Genomic DNA, 19,590 nt, shown 5'->3' with positions numbered 1-19,590 from the left:
CACGCGGCCGAGCAGACGCTCACTGTGGGCAGTCCCACGGCACTGATTAGGCCTACTGGTACACGTTTGTATGTGCCGGACACGGATGGGCTCTGCACAGGCGCTGGACAGTTTGCGCGGTTGGAGGGGGCGAGTGCAGCATGTGCTTGTGTGTAGGGCTGTCGCTGTGTGTGCGTGCTGCGCGCCCTGTTTGATGGATGGTGTGCGCTGCGCCTTCTCCTTGTTGATCCTGTGTGTTTTCAAGCCACGGGTCCCTTGTATCCCTCGCTCTGATGCGCACCGCATCTCTCTCTCTGTGGCTGCCTCTTGGGGCCGGCGTGGGCAGGTGACAGGAGAGAGACTGTAACGATGAGCTCAAGAAGTAATGGAAGATCAAGGCATGCTGTCACCACGCCCCGCTTTTCCCTCTTACTCCCTGCGTGATCAAGCCACAGCACACACATGGCGCATGCTGCGTTGACCGATGTTCTATAGAGGGCGATCATTGTGGTCTTCCTCCACGTTCTTTTTTTTGTAGGATTTCAGGTTTGAGTCCTCTCCAACTCTCTCGTATGATGGCACACACACACACACACACACACACACACAGACACACACACAGACACATGGTGTGGACACCAGCCCTTTCTCCTCCTCCTCTTTGGGCCCCATTTTCCACTCCCCTCCCGTCTCCTTCTCCCCCAAATCCCCCTCTCACGCACAAACGCACTGGAGTGTTCCTGCCAGTCTGCTTCGGTGTTTGAATGTGTGTGGGCGGGTGTGTGTGTGCGCATATGTGTGTGATATTTACCCCCTTTCTCCTTTCCTGAACATCGAAAGCAAAGAAACAAGAACAAATGAGGGGAGAGGGTGACACGCTCCAACACGCACGCCCACCCGTCCTCCCCCTGCCCTCGTACTTCTTCCTCTCCACCCATGCGACCCAGAGAGAAAAAGAAGCACATGAAACCGTCGATGCTCCTGTCTGTCCGCTTGATGTCCGAGGAGAAGATGCAGTGTCAGTGCCGATCCTCCTCCCTACCTCCATCCCCTGATGGTGGAGGCGTACGGGAAATGCGGGCACATCGATTCAAGGTGTGTGTGTGTGTGCGAGCCACATCCCCCCTCCCCCAAGAAAGGGTCACCGCTGCCGCGACCCCCCTCCTCTCTATCCGCCCCTTCCCTCTGTTTGTTTTCTATGAGTCCCCCGGAATATCCTTCTCACCTCTTGGACTCTCTGCACACACTTGTGTTTGTGCCGTTGCGCGCGTGTGCGTCCCCTATTCCACCACACGCCCTGCTCTTCGTCCTCATTCCCTGTCTCCATTTCCCCCCTCCCACTGCTCGGGTGCCGTCGATAGAAAAGTCTGCCATACAAAGCTAAGTCTATCCTCCATCGCTGGATTCGTCCACGTTGTCCCTGCAACAGACGCCGCCTTTTGTTTCCTGTTTGGGGTCGGCATTCATATAGATCGTTTCTTCGGCGCCCTCGCCTTCTCCAGTGTCACGCGAGCTTTTACCCGCTTTTTTCCTCTTTGTACCCGACTTGGCCATCATGCAACAGGCACCCTCGGACTGCGTTGCCAGCTTCAAGCTGATCCTGGTCGGCGATGGTGGCACGGGTAAGACGACTTTCGTGAAGCGTCACCTGACCGGCGAGTTCGAGAAGCGCTACGTCGCCACCGTTGGTGTCGATGTGCACCCGCTGACCTTTCACACGAACCGTGGCAAGATCTGCTTCAACTGCTGGGATACTGCCGGGCAGGAGAAGTTCGGTGGTCTGCGCGATGGCTACTACGTGGAAGGCCAGTGCGCCATCATCATGTTTGACGTCACGAGCCGCAACACGTACAAGAACGTGCCGAACTGGTACCGAGATATCACGCGCGTCTGCGACAACATTCCCATCGTCTTGGTAGGCAACAAGGTAGACTGCGCGGACCGTCAGGTTAAGGCGAAGATGATCACCTTCCACCGCAAGAAGGGCCTGCAGTACTACGATATCTCGGCCAAGTCGAACTACAACTTCGAGAAGCCGTTCGTGTGGCTGGCGAAGAAGCTCGCCAACGATCCCGAGCTGATGCTGGTGGAGGTGCCGATGCTGGACACAGATGTGGTTGCTCTCACGGCAGAGCAGGTGGCCGCGCTGGAGGCGGAGCAGCAGGCCATGGCGAACGCGCCGCTGCCCATGGGCGATGACGAGTGATATCCGGGCGCTGTCGTTCTTCGTCCTCCCCCTCCCCTCCCTCTTAGTGTGCACGCGCGCCTTGCTCACTCGCCCACTCGCGCGCGCTTTCTCTTCGTTCTCTCTCTCTCTACTGGACTTTGTTCGTTAGTGTTCCAACCCCCTGCGCATGTGTTGGGCAGGGCTCTCTGCCTGGCTGTCTTCGTCTTTCCTTTTTTCTTTTTTTGCCCTTCCGAAGCCGCCCCCCCAACAACAACAGAAACCGGAACAACGACAACAAAGGGGGAAAACGAAACAAAAAAGAGCGAGATGGAGGCGACGGGGGAAGCGGAGCGCCGGCACACACGCGCATGGAAAAGTGCATTGCAACGGAGGCGGAAAAAAAGGGGGTGGGCGATGCAAAGACACGCACACGCACACGCACATGTCTCTTTCTCTCTTTCTATTGTTTTTTTTTTTGGGTGGGAAATGACGTCCATGTGTCCCCTTCTCTGTCTGTCTTCTTTTTCTTTTAGTAGGGGTGGTAGCGGTGGTGGTTCTGTGTCGCTTGTGGCGGCGTGGGCGCGTGTGTGCGTCTCTTTTTTCCGCACTGTGTTCGTATATATATATATATACGTGTGTGTGTGTGTGTGTGTGTTCTAAGGGAACTCAGGCCACCTGCATGTGTGTGTGTGTGTGTGTGTCTTCTGGATTGTGAGTGAGCGTCATGGTATGCGGCTCCTTTAACGTTTGTGGCAGCTCTCCACATAGTGCGCGAAGAGAAGAGCGGCTCGACCGCTTTTTTCTTTTTTATTCTCTTCACCGCACAACCTCTCTTGGTCGATGCCTTCGCGCGGTGGGGCTCACGTTCGCCTGCGGCGCTCCCTCTTGCGCACCATGTTGCGGCTCTTTCGAAGGCGAATGCATACGCGTCGGCTACTCGGGGCGCGATAAAAGCGAAGATGCCGAGAAGGTGCGTAGATTGAAGAGTATAAGGCTGTGTAGGAGGCAGGCGACACGGAATAAGTATGGCTCGGTCATTCTCCGCTTTTTTTCGATTATCTCTACTATAACCACCGTTGATGCCCCTCCATCCCCATGCCGCACCGGGCCATTGGCCTCTACATGATCGCCCACACTCGCATCCGCACCGACGTGCACGTGGAACCTGACAGATAACAGATAAGGTGAAAGAAACAAAGGGATATTTAAGAAACAGCAACACAAAGGCACCCCCCAAAAACCAGAAGCGAAATGGCCTGCACATTTCACGCTGGCAAGGTGAGGGGGCAAGTGGGTGGCGTCGCTCGAGGCATCGCGCATCTTCTCCAGCAGCTGCTCTTGCCAGCGTTCGTTTTTTTCTGTTTTGATCGACAGTGCGGGTACGAAGTGTGTGTGTGTGGGGTCTTTGCACTCTGTGCACGCGCAGTTTCTCTCTTTTGTGCTGCGGCACGTCGTCACCTGAAGCGGCGCAGCTGGAACCCTCTCCCTCCCCACCTGCTTCCCACCTCGCGTTGCACCCCTCCTTAATTTGGTCTGACCGTGGTGCTTCTTGTGCACGAGCGGAAGAGCGAGCGCGTCAAAAGGAAACGAAACCTACACGCAGAGGCCTGGGCAGACTTGGCGAGGAGGAGGAGGAGGGGGCACAGCGACACGAGGTGTGTGTGCGTACCCGCTTGCCGACTCTCGCTTTGCCCCATCCTCGCCTGATGGAGCGAGGGACAGGTCACTGCAGGAGTAACCTTGACGCCTTTCTCTGCCGGTTTGCAGTTCAAGCGCCGCCTCTGAGGTACTCTGACTCTCTCTCACAAACGCACGCACGCGCGCGCACGCTCTCTAAATCTGTATTGTCCCTCTCTTTCTCCCCTGTTTCTGGAACGTTACGCGCCGCCACTCAGCATGACACGCCACTGCCTGCGCGCGATCAACACGCTGACGGATCAAAACTCGAAAAACAATCGGTATACGGGAGGGATTAGGCGCGGTCTGCAAGAGCGCATCGAGTCGCACGCAGCGCTCACTCGCACGCACATCCCCCCCTTTCTTCCCCAAACACACATACACCCACGTCACAGGGAGAACGATAGATGCGTACGCGGGGCCACACGTACACATAGAACACACGGCAATAGAAGGCGCTGGCGAGAGGAAGAGAGTCAGTCATGACCAGTAACGGGTCTTCTGCTGTGGCTGTGGAGACACGCAGCGCGTGCCCCATCGTACGTACCCATCAGCGCTTCCTTCTTTGTTCTCTGGAGTTCACGCAGCAGTATGCACCCATGTACCGATGCCGAATGGGGGCGCAATACGCGTCTGCTCTGCATGCCATCCAGCGCATTGTGCGGGAGGACCCAATGTATGGTCCAGAGGCCGGCGTCATGAAGCCTTGGCGCGTGCTTGAGCTGCAACCCGGCGTGCCAGCTGTGTGCGTCGGCATTGTGTACAAGAACATGAAGCTGCTGCCCCGCTTCCTTGACGAGTATCAGAGTGAGCTCGTCCGCATCGACGCTGGCGATGACGACAACGATGAGGTGAGTGGCGTCGTAGAGACCGCGCCTCTCGACAGATCTGGGGATGCTGCAGCCGCTGTAATGCACCGCGGCAATGAGGCCGAAGAGGATGTGAGCAACGACGGGCAAACGCTTGCCGCCACCGATGAGCACTACAGCGTGTGCAACAGCGCCGATGAGCTGATGCTGGAAGACAGCAGCGGGCGTGTTCTGCTGCAGGGACTCGATGCCGAGCGCTTTTGTACCGGGATCGTGCTGGGCGTCTACGGTACCCTTCTCCCCAATGGCTGCATTAAGGTGCTTCGCTACGCCTTCAGCGGAGACTTGGGCTTCACGTTTGTCCCGCGCCCGCTGATTCGGACCGCAAGCCCGTGCTACATAGCCTTTGTGAGCGGACTGAACATCAACATCCCGCGTGGCAGTGGCAAGGAGGAGCAGGCTGCTGGGGCTCGCGCGCGGGCCTCGCTGGAGCTGTTGATGGAGTTCCTGTGCGGCAACACGGGCAACGCCTCCTTGCGAGCCAAGGCGAAGTGCGTCTCGCGACTGGTGATTGGCGGCGACAGTATTGCCCCCACCGACGAGCTGAAGCTCAAGAAGAAGGTGAAGCTCGATCCGTCTGACCACGTGCGGCTGAACGATGACAAGGCACAGGCTAGCACGGTCACCTCCGCCGCGCTAATGCGGCAGCTGGACACGCTACTGGAGCGCGTTGTGCGCACCGTGGAGGTGGAGCTGATGCCGGGCGCCAACGACATGTCCAATGCGTTTCAGCCGCAGCAGCCGCTGCATCCCTTGCTGCTCCCCAAAGCTGGCAAGCACTCCACGCTGCGACTCGTCTCGAATCCGTTCTGCTTCACTGCACAACCGCCCGCCGCGGTCACTGCCGAGGTGGAGGTGAGGAGCGAGGAGTGCGTGGAGTCGGAGGCGAAGAAACACAAGGCTGAGGTAGCCGACGGTGTCAATTTCTTCGTGACGTCCGGGCAGAACATAAACGACGTGGCCCGCGAGTCACGCTTTCCGACGCGGCTGGACACCATGTGTATGGTGGTGGTGTCTGGCTGCGCCTGCCCGACGGCCCCCAACACGCTCTTTAGTTACCCGTTCTGCAACCAAGATCCTTTCCTGTTTCATCACACGCCGCATTGCGTTGTGGCGTGCGATCAGCCGCAGTTCGAGACGCGCTACGCAACGCTGGAGGAGCTGCACGAAGAGACTCACCGCAGCTTCACAGCTCCAGCTTCGCTATCAGTGCGATCGAAGGAGAAGCCGAGCGCCGCGTTTGCGAAGGACGAGGAGAACAAGGCTGTCCGTGCAGAGGCTGGCGTGCGCTTGATCTGCGTGCCGTCCTTTGCCCGCTCTGGGGCGCTGGTGCTGGTGGATGTGAACTCATCAACGCTGGAGACGAGTGTCGTGACCTTCTCGGTGCCGTGAGGTGAGGTGGAAGTGTGAGAGACGACGACAGGTGCGCGGTGTTGAGGCCTTGCGTCGTGGGTTCGGTGTTGGGTCATACATCGTCACAAAGTTTGCACATGCAGCGCGACATAGTGGCGAGCAGGAAAGATAATCAGGAGGGGCCTCCGCAGAAAGCGGAGGACGTCTGCATACCGAGTGCACAGCGCCTGCACAGCCATCGCGACGCAACCGCTGCTGTCATCGCTGCTCTCTCTCCATGGGGAGGGGTTTCGTCGCGCATGACGGGGAGGAGGAGTGCCGCTTTGGAGGAGCGGTAGACTATGGAACTCGTGACAGCGCTAGCACCGCTGTCCGTCCTTCTCTGCCCTCTACCCCCTCCTGTGCCGTGCCCACATAGGTGGGTATGCACGTCATGGAACTGAAGAACACCAACGAGAAAAAAAAAGGCCACCTTACTGAGCTCTCTCTCTCCCCACTTGTGCCTCGTGTGTGCACAGGCGCGCAGCTTCTCCCCCGTGCCCAGTATCATATGCGGTGCCTCCCGCCACCCTGCCAACTCCCCATCAACGTCAGGGAAATATGGCAACTCACGATGCGTGTGTGTGGTGTGCGGGGTGTGCCGACGGCCCTATTTTCGCTTCCGATGTGGAAGAGAGGATGGGGCATCTCTTCCACCCGCTCATCCTCTCCTCCCGTGCGCTGCCTGCTCCTCTGCGGGCCCCTGCTCTTCTCCCCTCTCCCCTCCTTCCTTCCTTCCTATTGGCTGCTGCCTCCCGTCCCATTCACACACACACACAGACAGACAGACACATATATACATACACACGTGCACGTACACGTCCATCATCCTCGGGGAGGCTGTGAGACGTCGCAGACACCACCACCACCACCGTCGTCAGCAGAGGTGAGTGCGCCTGCGCTTCTTGCTGCTCCTTTGCCGCGGTGGACGTCTCGTCCCGTTTGCCTCATCCGACGCGCACAGCGGGAGGTGTGCGTGTGTGGTTGTGTGTGTTCTCAGAGAGAGGATAAGCGGAAGCTGTTCTCGCGTGTGTTTTTTCCCCCTCCCCCAGAGCGGTTCTCGAGCATCTCACGATCTGTTCCACCCCCTTCCCTCGGTGCGTGACTCCCCAGTACCCCCCCTTCGCCCTCTCCCCTCGGCAGGTGCGTGCGCCTCTCTTCTTTCCCTTTTTCTCTACCACCGGTGAGCGTCGCACAGCACACAACCAGCTCGATCGACAGGGAACGATGGAGAACGAGGAGGCGCTTCCGACGATCGTCACCCCAGGCCCGGAGCTGCGGGAGAAGGTGGATGCCTTCGCCGCGCGGCTCAGTGCCTTGGACCGGCGCAAGGCGGATGAGATGGTGGCTAAGCTGCTCGCCTCGAGCAAGCGCAATCAGTTCCTTTTCGTGGACACGTCGCACATATTTTACCCCTACTTTCTTAGCAAGCTGACAGAGTTTCGCCAGCACCCGGAGCTGCGGCCGCAGAAGCCGGGTGAGCGCAAGGACAAAGACGGCGCGGCAGGCAGCGATAAGGGGGCGGCGACGACGATGAAGGCCGGCACCATCACTCGCACGATGGGCGGTACCGCCGGCGACAAGAGTGACCCGCAGCGCGAGGAGTTGCTGCGTCAGGCTGAGGCAGAGGCTCGTCGATACCTCGAGGATCCGTTTCCGAACCACTACTCTCTGGACCGGAAGGCCGGCACCGTGGATGTGACGGCGCTGTTGATGGACGTGCTGTCGACGACAGCTCAATACACCGCCAAGTACGGCGACAAGTTCCTTGCTGCCGTGCAGGGCAAGCAGCGGCACAACCCCATGTTCCACTTTCTCCACGAGGACGACGTGCGGCACGACATGTTCCGCAAGCTCGTCGAGTCCTACCGTCGCATCTTGACCTTTGATGAGGAGGAGACTGAGACGCGGCTGGAGAACTTGGAGTCGCAATCGTACCTACTGGACACAGTTTGCGAGGAGAAGAAGAGGTATGCCAAGGCGGCCCTGGCTCGCCGACGAGCCGCGCTGTTGACGGATGAGGAGCTGCGCGGGCGCCTGCAGTGGGCGCTTTTCTCGGTGGTCAAGACCTTTCGGCTGAGCGACTTGCAGCTGGATGGGCCGGTGCCCGAGACGGCAGCCTCGAAGCAGCGCATAGCCCCGGCACCGAATGCGAATTTCATTTCACCCGCGCTCACCTCGACGTCCAAGCCCAGAGCGACGGCAGCGGAGGCTCCTACATCTGTGTCACCTGCTGCCGCTGCAAGCGGCGGGCTAACCACTGCCCGTGCCAACACCCTGCTGCACCCTCCTGGTGCAGCGTCGCCGTCGTTTGCACCGGTGTATATGAGCTCCACCCTGGTGAAGGGCACCGGGAGCAACGGAAAACGACCGCGAGAGCGAGGCGGGCAGAGGGAGGCTCAGGGACAAAGTTGAGCACTGTCTCCCTCGCCGCGTCTTCTCCCGTCGAAGAGAGGGTGAGGGATGGGGGCATGACTGGATGGGGGGAGAGCGTACGTCCATGCCTGCGCCGACTGTCGAGTTGTCATATGGAGTGAGTGTGTGTCTGTGCGCGTGAGTCTGCAGCTTCCTGTCCCACTCTGGTTTTGAACCACTAAGAACACGCCCACACATAGACAAACAAAAGGACACCCTCACGGAGGCATCCGAAGGTGCAGCGCACCCTTTTTCCACCCACTGCGAGGGTGCGTCACGGTTACCCGTTTTCCTCACACCATCCTACGTTCTGATGACTGCGTTGGGGCCGCCCCAGGGCGTGGTGCATCATGACCGAGTGCGCCCCACCCCTCTTCCTCTCTGTGGGAAAGCCAGCCAGCCCCTCCCCCTATCCCTGTCAACGGCCGGACCACCCCTCGTGGTGCCAGGGTCAGACACCCACGACGTAGCGAAGCCGGAGCGATTTATCGCTACGAGTGTCGGCGGGTCATGTCGTGGGCGGCGCCGCGTGGGGGGAGGCCTGCGGCTGCGAGCGTGCTTGCGCGAGCCACATGGTAGGCAGTATGCCGGCATGACCCGAGCCTACCCCACCCGGCCCCCAGCGCCTCCCGGTGCGGGGAGCCCGAGACGCCCCGAGGGATGCGCGACGTGGCGAGCGGCGTGGTGGGAGGGGCTGTGGGGCGACCTTGCGGGGCGGCGGTGGGTGGGCAGAGAGTGTGGTGCGGAGGCCGCGCTGAGCTGACTGGGTCGGCGCGTTGCCGCAACGCGTGTCTACGGCTGCTTGGCGCCACGCGGTGTGGGGGCCTGTGGCAGGGCCGGTGGGAGGGGTGGGAGGCGGGCGGAGTCTCTGGCGGGTGTTCGCCGGCACACGTCCTTCTCTCTTTTTGCTGTTTTTTTTTTCGGCGTCCTTGTCGACCTGCCCTTTTGTCCATCTTTTCCTGCTTCGCTTCTCTCGTGCTTGCTGGCTTCCCTCGTTGTGGATGGGCTTCCTGTCCCGCCCAGTGCATTGGGCGAGGGGCGTGACGGAGCAGCTAGAATCCCCGTCTCACACCCGCCGCCCCCCGGCGTCAGAAATCTCCTGCTCTCCCCACTCACCAGAGACAATCAAAGGGGCGGTTGTTTTGCCCGGCGAGCCCCGCACTCTGCCTGAGCACACGGCGGTGCCCTCTTTCGCCTTGCGCGAGTGCGCGGGTTGCGTGCGTGTTTTTTTTTTGTGGCCCTGCGCTGCTGTCTTTGCCATTACGCACTGCTTGGTACGGCGGCTTGGACCGCCACACACACCCACACACAGATACTTCTCTGTTGATCACCACACCGAATACATAAGCGGATGGGCAAGTACGCCGCCGTCATAATCGGACCAGCCGGGTCTGGCAAGAGCACCCTGTGCGGTGTGCTGGCCGAGCACTACGCCACCATGGGCCGCTCCACCCACATCGCTAACATGGACCCCGCGGCGGACTCGTTGCCGTATGAGCCGTCGGTGGACATTCGCGACCTCATCTCGCTCGAGGACGCGATGGAGGGAAAAGGACTGGGCCCGAACGGCGGGCTTGTCTTCTGCATGGAGTACCTCGTCACCGCCGGTGCCACGTGGGTGTCGCAGCAGCTCGGCGACTATGCCGAAGATTTCCTTATCGTGGACATGCCGGGACAGGTGGAGGTGCTGTCGAACCAGCCGGCTGTTCCCGCCTTTGTACGCCTCATCCAACAGGAGGGCTACTATACGACGGTGCTCTATCTGCTTGACGCGCTCGCCACGACGGCGGACAGCGGCAAGTTCATTTCGGGCTGCATGTTCTCGCTTTCCAGCATGGTCTGCTTCGACTGCCCCTTCATCAACGTCCTCACCAAGTGCGACTTGCTAAGCAAAGACTTCAAGGAGAACGGCATGCTGGAGCACTTCTGCATGTGCGACTTCGACTACATGGACCTCTCAAGGCTTCCGCCGCGCTTCCGTGCCATGTCGCGCCAGATGGGAGCGCTGCTCATGGACTTCAATCTGGTGACCTTTCGCCCGGTAGACATTGAGGATGTGGGGTACGTGAGCAACCTGTGCAGTGTGCTGGATGAGACACTGCAGGTGGCGGATGAGGCGGAGGTTCAGGATCACGACTTAGGCGACAACTGACCCCAGACCGAATCTGTTGTCTCCAATCGCGCGCATGTGATGTTGCGTCCGTGCGAGCCTCTCTCTATCGGTGTGTTTGTGTGTGTGTGTCTGTGTTGTGTAGCGAACCTTCCATCGAGTAATCAAGGACGTTGCGTAGGGGTTCAAGCCGCTTCTTGTCGTTAGGTGCCTATGGATATATATATATCCATATGTCTTCTTGCGTGGCCTCCCTTGCTGTTGCTCTATGGCATTCGATAATGGCGCAGCGCATGTAGGTGCCTAAGGGCGGTTAAACAGAGCTCTCCGCAACGCTGATGGGCCGGCCCCGCTTCTTTTTCGTGTCTCCGCGCTTCTCCGTCTTCCCATTTCACATCTGGCGGCGGCTTCCCCTCCCTCTCCAGAACGCGGAAGCCTTCGCTCAACTGCGCAGGCGCACCCCGCACGTGCGTCTTCCTCACTAAGTGATGCGGATGGCGTGTGTGGGACAACGCCGTTGCCGTCGTTCTTGTCTGGACTTGTGTAAAGACGCGTTCGAAGAAAACAGCTGCAGCGTCTGTTGGCACTTCCTCTCCCGCTAGCTTCGTGAGTGTTCCTGCACTGTGCGGTGGGTGACTCTGCCCGTGGTGCTTGTTATCTCGCAAGTGGGCCCCTAATAGAGAACGAATGCCGCTGCTCTTCTTTTCGCGCGGGTGTGTCATGCGGGGAGAGGGGAAGGGTTGGGGGTCCACGATGGGGCGTCGACAGATGCGGTGGCGACAACGACGCAGCACCGGTTTATGCAACATACCGCTTCCATTGTGCACCTCATTCCCTTCTTCTATGTGGCACTCTTGCACCACAATCCTCTCCCCGTCATGCTGAAGGGGCACAGGACAGCACAGTGGCTACATCCTGCCCTCCCCTCCCCGGTGGCGAGCCATGAGAGCCACACGCTGGTGGCGCTATGCGGGGGTGTTTGGCGGCCTTTGCGCACGCACCCTTCCCCGTCTGCAGGATTTCACAGCTTTGAATAGCCTGAATGAGAGCGTTGTGGAGCTGCGCCGCAAGCTTCAGTCACAGCTGCATCAGAAAATGCCGCGCATGCAGACGGTGGAGACGGAGAGTCGCCTCATCGCGCAGCTCTCCCGCAGCGCCCTGGCCGAGGAGCGGGCGGAGGCGCTGGAGATGGGCGAGGCTATGTGGGCGGAGCTTCATGACGTGGGCTCTTCCATCCCATTTGGGTCCCGCACGGCGATGAAGATCACGCTGTGCTCTTCGCTGCGTCGCTGCGCGCTAGTGAGCAAGAATCGAGAGCTGGCCGAAACCTGGACCGCGCGCTTTGCCGAGCGGGCAGCGACCCTCTCACCGGCGGACTTCAAGGAACAGACCTCTACGGCGGGCAAGGTTCCCGGGTGGCGGGAGGCGCGCACGCAGGCGCGCCCTGGCACGGGGATTGACGCAGACGATCTCGAGGCCGACGCCAGGGAGGAGGCCGAGGCGGCCGCGAAGGAGGGGGACGGCGGCCAACGGGCCAGAGGAAAGGAACCTTCCCCTTTTGAGCAGTATAGGCAGGAAAAGATGTTAGAGCACCCCGCGGTAGAGCTGGCCTTTCGCCGACGTGCCGGGCCGGGCCCCCGGTACACGGGGTGAAACACGCTGAGGTCGATACCACTCACCTTGTACGACCTTTTTGCCTGCACGTTGGCAGACGTGAGTCTGCGTCGCCTCCGGCCCTCGCTTTCTTACCTCCCCCCCACACAGTTATGTGCACATGTGTTCCTCTCTGACCCTCACGGGCACACTATCACATCCTCCGCATTTTAGGAACGACAAGGGTAGCAACAGCAAGTCGAACGGACAGAATAGGAGAGCTCAAGGAGAAAGACGCGGCGACTGGGCTGCGCGGCGTTCTTTCTCTCTTGCTCGCTATCCACATGCCCCGCAAGAGGGGGGGGGAGAAAACAGAGAAGAGGTGAGGCGGCACGGCACTCAAGAACATTGCATGGCTGCTCTAAGACATGATCGAGTGTGGGACTAATAGGGAGAAGAAGAGGGACGAGGAAGGTCTTGGGGGTGTCATGTGCCGCTGCTGCAATCGGTGAGACGGCTGCTGCCTCTGTCACGCACGCGAGGCCACTGGACATCGCCTCCGCTGCTATTTGCGTCATCCCTCTTTCCCTTGCCAACTGCTGAAACACCCGTCAATGCGTTTCGCACCATGCCGTACACCAAACTTTACTGTGGCAGGTGGCCGCCCCCACTCTTCCACACTCTCCTCTCAAGCGCTTACCTCGCCTTCGCTCTCCCGCTCTCCCTTTCGCTCCCTCTCGCTCCCCCCAAAACGTCCGCCTCCTCACCTCTCTCTCCTTTCACCGCGTGCCTTCATCGTTCACCGAGAGGAGCAGCATCACATCAGCAGGCGTGCAAGACAAGTGAAAAAGGATACAGGGTTTGGAGCCGCGTGCCGACGGAACGAAGGCGGACGTGATCGCGTGTGTGTGCGCACGCGTCTTGTGATCGTGGATAGGCAGAACGCCTCACGTTTTCGCTTGGTTTCTCTTACGTTCTCATCGAAGGTGTCGGCAGCGGTGTGCAGTCCCCCCCCCTCTCTCTCCGACTAGAGGAGGCAGAAAGACGTTGCAGCCGCCCGCCATTGCCACTTCGGACCACACGATTGAGGCGCAATGTCGAACAGCACGGATGCGGGGCGTGACTGCGTTACCGTCAAGGGACACTTCAACAGCCTCTGCGACACCTACATTGGTGAAGTTGTCAACTCCTCTCTCCCCAGCACAGATGCCACACTCAACGCCCAGATACGCGTGTTGGTGGCGGAGTTTGAGCTGTTCTGGCGCCACCTCTCCGCCGTTGGAGCTTTTTCACCAAACGACGAGATCGACGACTACTCGACGACAGCGCTGGAGATGCTGTGGACACCGTACATTCTGGCGGACCTCTTCCAGCGCATCCAGGGCCCCATGAAACGTGCCCAGGATAGCCGCGCTGGGAACGGTGGTGACAGCAGCAACAGGATCGCGGAGCAGCAAGCGGGCTCGGCAGACGAGCGCATGCGGGGCGAGGACGTGCTTCGTCAAAGTGAGCAGGACAAGGGTGCGCAACACATGGAAACGGTCGCGCATTCCGCGGCTAATCTGACCTCTCGCTCCCTTCGAGAGGAGGAGCTGCGGTCTTTGTCGCGGCAAGAGGCGCTTGCCCGCTCTCACGCGTGGCTCAGGGTGTTCTTTGAGTGGATGGAGAATATCGAGCTTGTCGACAAGAAGATGCTGAACACGCATGCCGTGTACCGTGCCGACCAACGGTCGCAGCGCATTGAGCTCTCTCGCACCATCGCATCGCTTCGGGCGGCGCTGAAGGCCGAGGATGACAAGGTGGGCTACCTCCGGGCGAAGCGGCGCCGCATGCGGGAGCTGATGGCCGAGGAGGGCGAGGCGGCAGAGGAAACGGGAGGCGAGGAGGAGGAGACGCTGCGCGCGCGTGCGTTGGCGCGGCTGAAGTGGTCTATTTATGAAGGCTGCCATCAGCTTCAAATATCGTCTCGTGAGCTCAGCATGCTCGAGGCGTTAAACCCAGATCAGCGGGCCGCCATCTCGAAGCAGTACCAGGACACCATGGACTCCGTGCGCCGGGGAGAGCTGTCGCTGGGGCGGCACACCTACACGATTCTGCCGGGCGGCATGATGGCGGCTGGGACAGTCGATCACCCGCAGCAGGTGCGCACCAGCGACATTGTGCAGTCGGGCGGCGTTACAGCACCTGCAGCGACCGTGACGACTGTCGCCGCCTCCTCTCTCGCCATCCGCGGCAGCAGCAATGCTCAAGTGTACCGTCAGCAGATCCGGAACGAGTTGATGATAGACCGCAACGCTCCGACCATGACACTGCAGGAGTTCGCCGAACTGGAGATGGCGGAGATTCAGCGGCAGATGGACGAGGCCCAGGCGAAGCAGCAGCAACAGGCCGAGGAGGACGCACGTCTTGGTCTGGACGGCGTGGAGGAGCGCCAGCGGCAGAAGGACAGCGCCTGGGACGACTGGAAAGACGATCATCCAGCCTACGGACTGACGAACAAGGGCAACTACTCCTGAATACGAATTGGAAGGGAGGGAGGGGGGAGGAGGAAGTGGCTTGGGCTCTGCTCTGCTCCGCTTCTCGTCTTTCGCTGCTTTCATGCCGTCCCCCCTCCCCATTAAGGGGTGATGGTGGCTTGGACACAAAGCAAGGTTGCGGGTTGGGGAGGGGGGTGTCCACGACGGTGACTCTGACTGACTGTTGCGCTAACCTGATCCCGTTGCTCTGGCAGACAGAAGCATACGTATATATATATATTCGATCACGTTGATAGGGATGCCACGCGTCTCTCTGCGTGTTGAGTTTGGACTGCCTTGACGGTCGGGGTCGCTATTCGTAGTTGTATTGCCGTGCACGGCAAGTGCGCTGGCGCCTTGCTGATGGATGCACGCACGCACATAACCTCGCGTGCACTGCAGAGTAAGTGTTGTCAGGATCCTATGGACACATGCAGGTCTGCGCGAGCAGCCCGAACAGCGCTACCTTTGCTTTAATACGAGATACCATCACCTCCCGAACTGCAAAAGGACTGGGGGAGGAGGCTGAGGGAATGTGTGAGCGCTTCAATGGACGTGGCTCGTGCCATCAGCAAACTCCCTTCTCGCTTTTCTTTTCTCATGCTCTGGTCATGGGCTTCGCTCCTATCGCTTCCTCCCATGCCGCTCTTTTCATCGACGCACTCAACTCCCCCCACTGCACACACACACACACACACGCGCACACACACATGCATACAACGACGTACACCATCAAGGAATTAGGAAAAAAAAACCAAAACGGCGGATCAGCCTGCAGAGGAGCGGTACCGGCCCCCCTCCCCCAACCCCCTCGTCCCGTGTGTCCGTGCTTAGCTGCATGCGCCTGCGCGTTTCGTGCGCCATCGAGGTTCATTCACGCAGACGCCTTAATTCCTGCACATAGCTCGGCAAAGCAGGGGCGCCATCCTCATCCTTTTCCCCGCACAGCATCCTCCGTCACAGCGCGTGCACGTGCTCGCATATGCAAAAGACCGCATGTCTCTGCGCTTCCCCACTGTTTGTTCGAACGCCGTCGCACCCTTTCTTACTGGTCTCCAGCTGACGTGTGTGCAGCTTCCCCCGCCTGTTGCTTGTGGGCAGTGCTGCAGCTGAAAGGCGAGAGGAGTGAGTAGAGCGACGACGAAGGCACATACAGAGCAACACAACGAAGGCACAGAGACGTGGTGGGTGGCATCCTTCCGGAGAGTGCCGCACACCCCCTCCCCCTCCCCAGCATTCAATGCAAGGGTGAGGACGGTGGAGGACAACCCTAGTACCCGTAGTGGGCCACCTACACGCCGCAGATACAGGGCCACCTGTATAGAGTGTTCGTGCGTTCGTGCTTGCGCCATAGAATACTCAAGAGCCGTCACACAGATACAACTGGCCATCTCTACAGCATCGCATAGAGCGTACTATTCACGGAGCGAAGTCAGAAGGGAGGCGAACAAAGTAAGGGGGCACAAAAGAACAGGGAGGGAGGCGGGAGGTATCGCGCGACGCGTCGTATGCAACCGCCTTTTCGCTCTCTCCTGGCTTGTGTTGCTGTGTTGCTTTTTCCCCCTGCTCGCTCACCTTCTTGCTGATATACTTGCACCCCCCCTCCCACACGCACCTGGAGAGCTTCCTAGTCGCCAAAGCAATCACCCCTTCTCTTCTCGCCTTCGCCGTCGCCCTTGCCTGGCTACTCTCGTGACACGGGATCTCCTTCAAGAGGGCGAGACGAGCAGCTACCCTTAGCACTTCCATGAAGACGACGGTGGGGCGATGGTCAACCTCATCGCGAGCGAGGCCGCGCTTTCGAGCTTCCTGGATGTCGCCCGGGCTCACGTCGCACCAACAGCTCGACGCCGGTATCGCAGCCCGCCAGCACGCTGGCCGCAAGGCGCTGAAGAAGTCGAAGCGGCCGTTCGCGAACTACTTCAAGACGGAGTACCGCCTCTCTCCTCTCGCGCGTCTCCCCATCACTCGGACGTCGGGTGTGATCAGCAGCTTTGACGCTGTGCGCATGATGACGGACCCGAGGCGCAGTTGGGGCACGCCATGGGACCGCGCCGGCAGCAGGGTGCGCACGCGTCGCAAGCGGCACGATGTTCTGGAGCCGACCCCGACCCAGTTCGGCGACGACTCGATGGACCGCGTGGTGGAGCGACTGCTTGAGATTCGCTTTGCCTGGGATCGCGAAGACGGAGTCTTTTGCACGAGTCTCGTGCCGGAGAGCCTTTTTGGTACCACGAAGCACTGCCGCCCGTATCTCACGGAGGTGGCCCCATCGCCGCTACGCTCGTCGATATCACTATCGCCGCGCGAGTCAGCCGTAGGCGACGGGCGGGGGAGCCACAGCTGTGGCCTCAACTCCTCTACCGAGGATGGGGAGGTCGTCATGATTACCGGAACACCTGTGTGTATCAAGCGGCGCACTCCGCTTGTGCGGCGCAAGTCTGGTCAGCCAAAGCGGCCCCACACGCGGTCCACCCTGGGCTTCAGCGGTGTGGACACGGTACCGTCACTGGTACTCGACGTGTCCCACGGTCCGTTCCTCACCAGCCCAAGCGCACCACTCATGACCTTGCGGTGGAAGGGAGAGCACCGCGATGCGGCCAGCGCGCAGAGCGCCCTGCAGCTTCTCCGCCGCGCGCGAGCGGCGCCGACCGTCGGGCTCTCACCTCGCCTGGCGCTGCTGCTGCTCAAGGCACTGGCCACGGTCGAGGTGGAGGAGCCGGCGCTGGCGGTCTCGCTCGCCATTGCGATGGGAGAGAACTACAACAGCTACTCGGATACCGAGTGCCTCGAGCTGCTTCGCTGTCTACGGCGCCTCGCGCTCGTGCGGGAGCTGCCCGCCGTTGCCGCACCCGACATCGACACGTCCGCACTGAGCTCCACGTCAGCCGTTGCTGGCAGGTCGCCGCCAGCGCTGTACACGGAGGCCGCGCTGGCGGACGCCCTCCTCTCCCACTACCTTGACGACGCCGCGCCGTTCCTCGTGGCGAAGGTGTGGTCCCGGCTGCCCGAGCAAAGCCATCGCCTGCTGAACCGCGGATACTTCCTAGACTGGTTCGACCTAATGAGCCTCGCCATCGCCGCCAGTGGGCCGCAGCGCCTGCCGGAGCGACTGCCGAACGCGGTCAGCGAGGCCCCGTACGCTGCCAAGTACCTTTTTTTCCACTACACACTTGGGCTTAAGGAGGATGTGCTGCGCGCTCTCGTCGGCCACCTGCGTGGCTTCACGACGTTGACCGACTCGACACTGCAGCAGACGAAAAACTCGAACGCCGACTACCCGCACACACTTCCGACGGCGTCGAGCACGTCCAGCAGCGGCCGCGCTGCACCTCTGCACTTTGTGGACGAGGTCAAGGAGGAGGTGTACAAACCCCTGCTTCTGTGGCTCTGCGCCGCCTTACTCGTGCGCATCGTTGCGGAGTCCCTCGGCGATGTGGTGCGGCACGTGGGCGACTCACTGCATCAGCACGCCGCCTTGGCTGCGGAGCAGGCGGAGGCGCAGCGCACCCAGCACGAGGACTCCCTCGTGTGGGAACAGCACCGACTTGGTGATCCTGACAGCGGGTCTGATCCAGCGTCCACACCGCAGGGCCTGCATCAGCCCTACCCTCGTTTCAACAACGGCGCCTATCAGCAGATGGGCTGTCGCCGACCAAAGCGTGTGCGAGTGCGACTGCTGCCCTTCGAGGCGTTCCCTCGCGTCTCACAGTGCTTCTCCTGCCCCTTTGCGGCGGTGACGGAGAAGGCGGAGGCGCAGGAGCATCAGCGGCGCCGTCGACACGACAAGTCACAAGGCTTCTCCACGTCGCACAAGGGCGGCGCTACAGCCAGAGGCTACGACACGCGTGCTGTGGCTCTGAGTAACACGGGTGACCCAAGCAGCAACGCGGGGGAGCGGCGACCGCTGAAAGAGGTGGAGTCGACCTTCGCCTCTGTGCTTGCCAACTCGCCGTTCATGGCGAAGCACATTGAGCGCGCATGCGCGGCACTCGCGTGGAGCACAATGGTGCTGCGGTTGTGCCATGCGATCGTGCGCGACCTCCCTCTTGTGCCCCCGCCTCCGTTGACGTTGTCGTTGCCGAGCGACAACACCGACGGTGCTGCTGCCGCATCCCTGAGGGGGTCGGCGGCACCACTCTACCGTGAAGGCAACGGCGACGAGTGGGCGCACGAGTCAGCGGCAATGGAGGTGCGTCAAGCGCTGTGCTACCGCTTTGTCCGTTCAAGTGTACAGCAGCACATCGACGCTCTGTTCGCCTTTATTCCGTGGGCCGAGATGGAGTCGGCCTGGGAGCCGGTGCTGACGACTGGCGTCAAGGCAACAGAAGAAATTTTAGTGCCTGATGCCACGGGCGCTGCGGCCGCAGACAACGCCGTCTCACTTACCGCTGCGGCTCTTGAGGCTGTGCTCATGGAAGATGGGGTGGGGCCAGCACAGGCGTCTGTGAGCACGGAGTCGGCCGCTACGCTGTCCGAGGCAGAGCAGCGTGCACGGGCCACAATGGAGGGGCTGCGCGAGCGACTCGAGGAGTTCCAGGTGGCAGTTGCTGAGTTGCTCGAGGCTCATGAGACCTCCTTCCCTGATGCCGTGATCCCTGCTTCCTCCTCGTCCTTGGGCGCTGGTGAGGGCGATGATCTTTGAGGTGAGCAGCGAGAGAGGCGCGCGCATGCTGCACACACACACACTACGGACATTGTGCACCGGTACGACTAAGCGCCATAGATGCAGAGGAAACGAAATATTGGCCATAAGGGATAAGAGGAGCAGGTCGGTCGGCGGCAGTGGGTGCGGGGAGGGGAGCACACAGGCTCCCACCCCCTCCAAGACACATGCGCGAGAATCAACAAAGATGCGTCGCCTTCTCGCAT

The 19,590-nt window shown here is 60.5% G+C and overlaps 7 protein-coding genes across 7 annotated transcripts; all 7 read left to right on the top strand.

Annotated features, from left to right (window-relative positions):
* Nucleotides 1–1,534: 1,534 nt before the first annotated feature.
* On the top strand, nucleotides 1,535–2,185 carry LMXM_25_1420 (putative GTP-binding protein; the record flags this gene model as incomplete). The annotated part of the gene is made up of 1 exon (XM_003876148.1): nucleotides 1,535–2,185. The coding sequence occupies one exon, from the start codon at nucleotides 1,535–1,537 to the stop codon at nucleotides 2,183–2,185; it is 651 nt and encodes a 216-aa protein (XP_003876197.1).
* Nucleotides 2,186–4,305: 2,120 nt separating this feature from the next.
* Nucleotides 4,306–6,084, top strand: LMXM_25_1410 (putative DNA polymerase delta subunit 2; the record flags this gene model as incomplete). The annotated part of the gene is made up of 1 exon (XM_003876147.1): nucleotides 4,306–6,084. The coding sequence occupies one exon, from the start codon at nucleotides 4,306–4,308 to the stop codon at nucleotides 6,082–6,084; it is 1,779 nt and encodes a 592-aa protein (XP_003876196.1).
* A 1,227-nt stretch (nucleotides 6,085–7,311) lies between these two features.
* Nucleotides 7,312–8,499, top strand: LMXM_25_1400 (conserved hypothetical protein; the record flags this gene model as incomplete). The annotated part of the gene is made up of 1 exon (XM_003876146.1): nucleotides 7,312–8,499. The coding sequence occupies one exon, from the start codon at nucleotides 7,312–7,314 to the stop codon at nucleotides 8,497–8,499; it is 1,188 nt and encodes a 395-aa protein (XP_003876195.1).
* Nucleotides 8,500–9,850: 1,351 nt separating this feature from the next.
* LMXM_25_1390 (conserved hypothetical protein) lies at nucleotides 9,851–10,651 on the top strand (the record flags this gene model as incomplete). The annotated part of the gene is made up of 1 exon (XM_003876145.1): nucleotides 9,851–10,651. The coding sequence occupies one exon, from the start codon at nucleotides 9,851–9,853 to the stop codon at nucleotides 10,649–10,651; it is 801 nt and encodes a 266-aa protein (XP_003876194.1).
* A 900-nt stretch (nucleotides 10,652–11,551) lies between these two features.
* LMXM_25_1380 (conserved hypothetical protein) lies at nucleotides 11,552–12,262 on the top strand (the record flags this gene model as incomplete). The annotated part of the gene is made up of 1 exon (XM_003876144.1): nucleotides 11,552–12,262. One exon carries the CDS (start codon nucleotides 11,552–11,554, stop codon nucleotides 12,260–12,262), a length of 711 nt encoding a protein of 236 aa, XP_003876193.1.
* Nucleotides 12,263–13,296: 1,034 nt separating this feature from the next.
* Nucleotides 13,297–14,718, top strand: LMXM_25_1370 (conserved hypothetical protein; the record flags this gene model as incomplete). The annotated part of the gene is made up of 1 exon (XM_003876143.1): nucleotides 13,297–14,718. One exon carries the CDS (start codon nucleotides 13,297–13,299, stop codon nucleotides 14,716–14,718), a length of 1,422 nt encoding a protein of 473 aa, XP_003876192.1.
* Nucleotides 14,719–16,465: 1,747 nt separating this feature from the next.
* Nucleotides 16,466–19,363, top strand: LMXM_25_1360 (conserved hypothetical protein; the record flags this gene model as incomplete). Its single annotated transcript, XM_003876142.1, has 1 exon — nucleotides 16,466–19,363. One exon carries the CDS (start codon nucleotides 16,466–16,468, stop codon nucleotides 19,361–19,363), a length of 2,898 nt encoding a protein of 965 aa, XP_003876191.1.
* Between the last annotated feature and the right edge of the window lie 227 nt (nucleotides 19,364–19,590).

Source organism: Leishmania mexicana, chromosome 25 (assembly GCF_000234665.1).
Source record: "Leishmania mexicana MHOM/GT/2001/U1103 complete genome, chromosome 25".
Classification (NCBI taxonomy): domain Eukaryota; phylum Euglenozoa; class Kinetoplastea; order Trypanosomatida; family Trypanosomatidae; genus Leishmania; species Leishmania mexicana.
The sequence above is the reverse complement of the archived record's forward strand: the minus strand, read 5'-3'. Positions and strand labels throughout refer to the sequence as shown.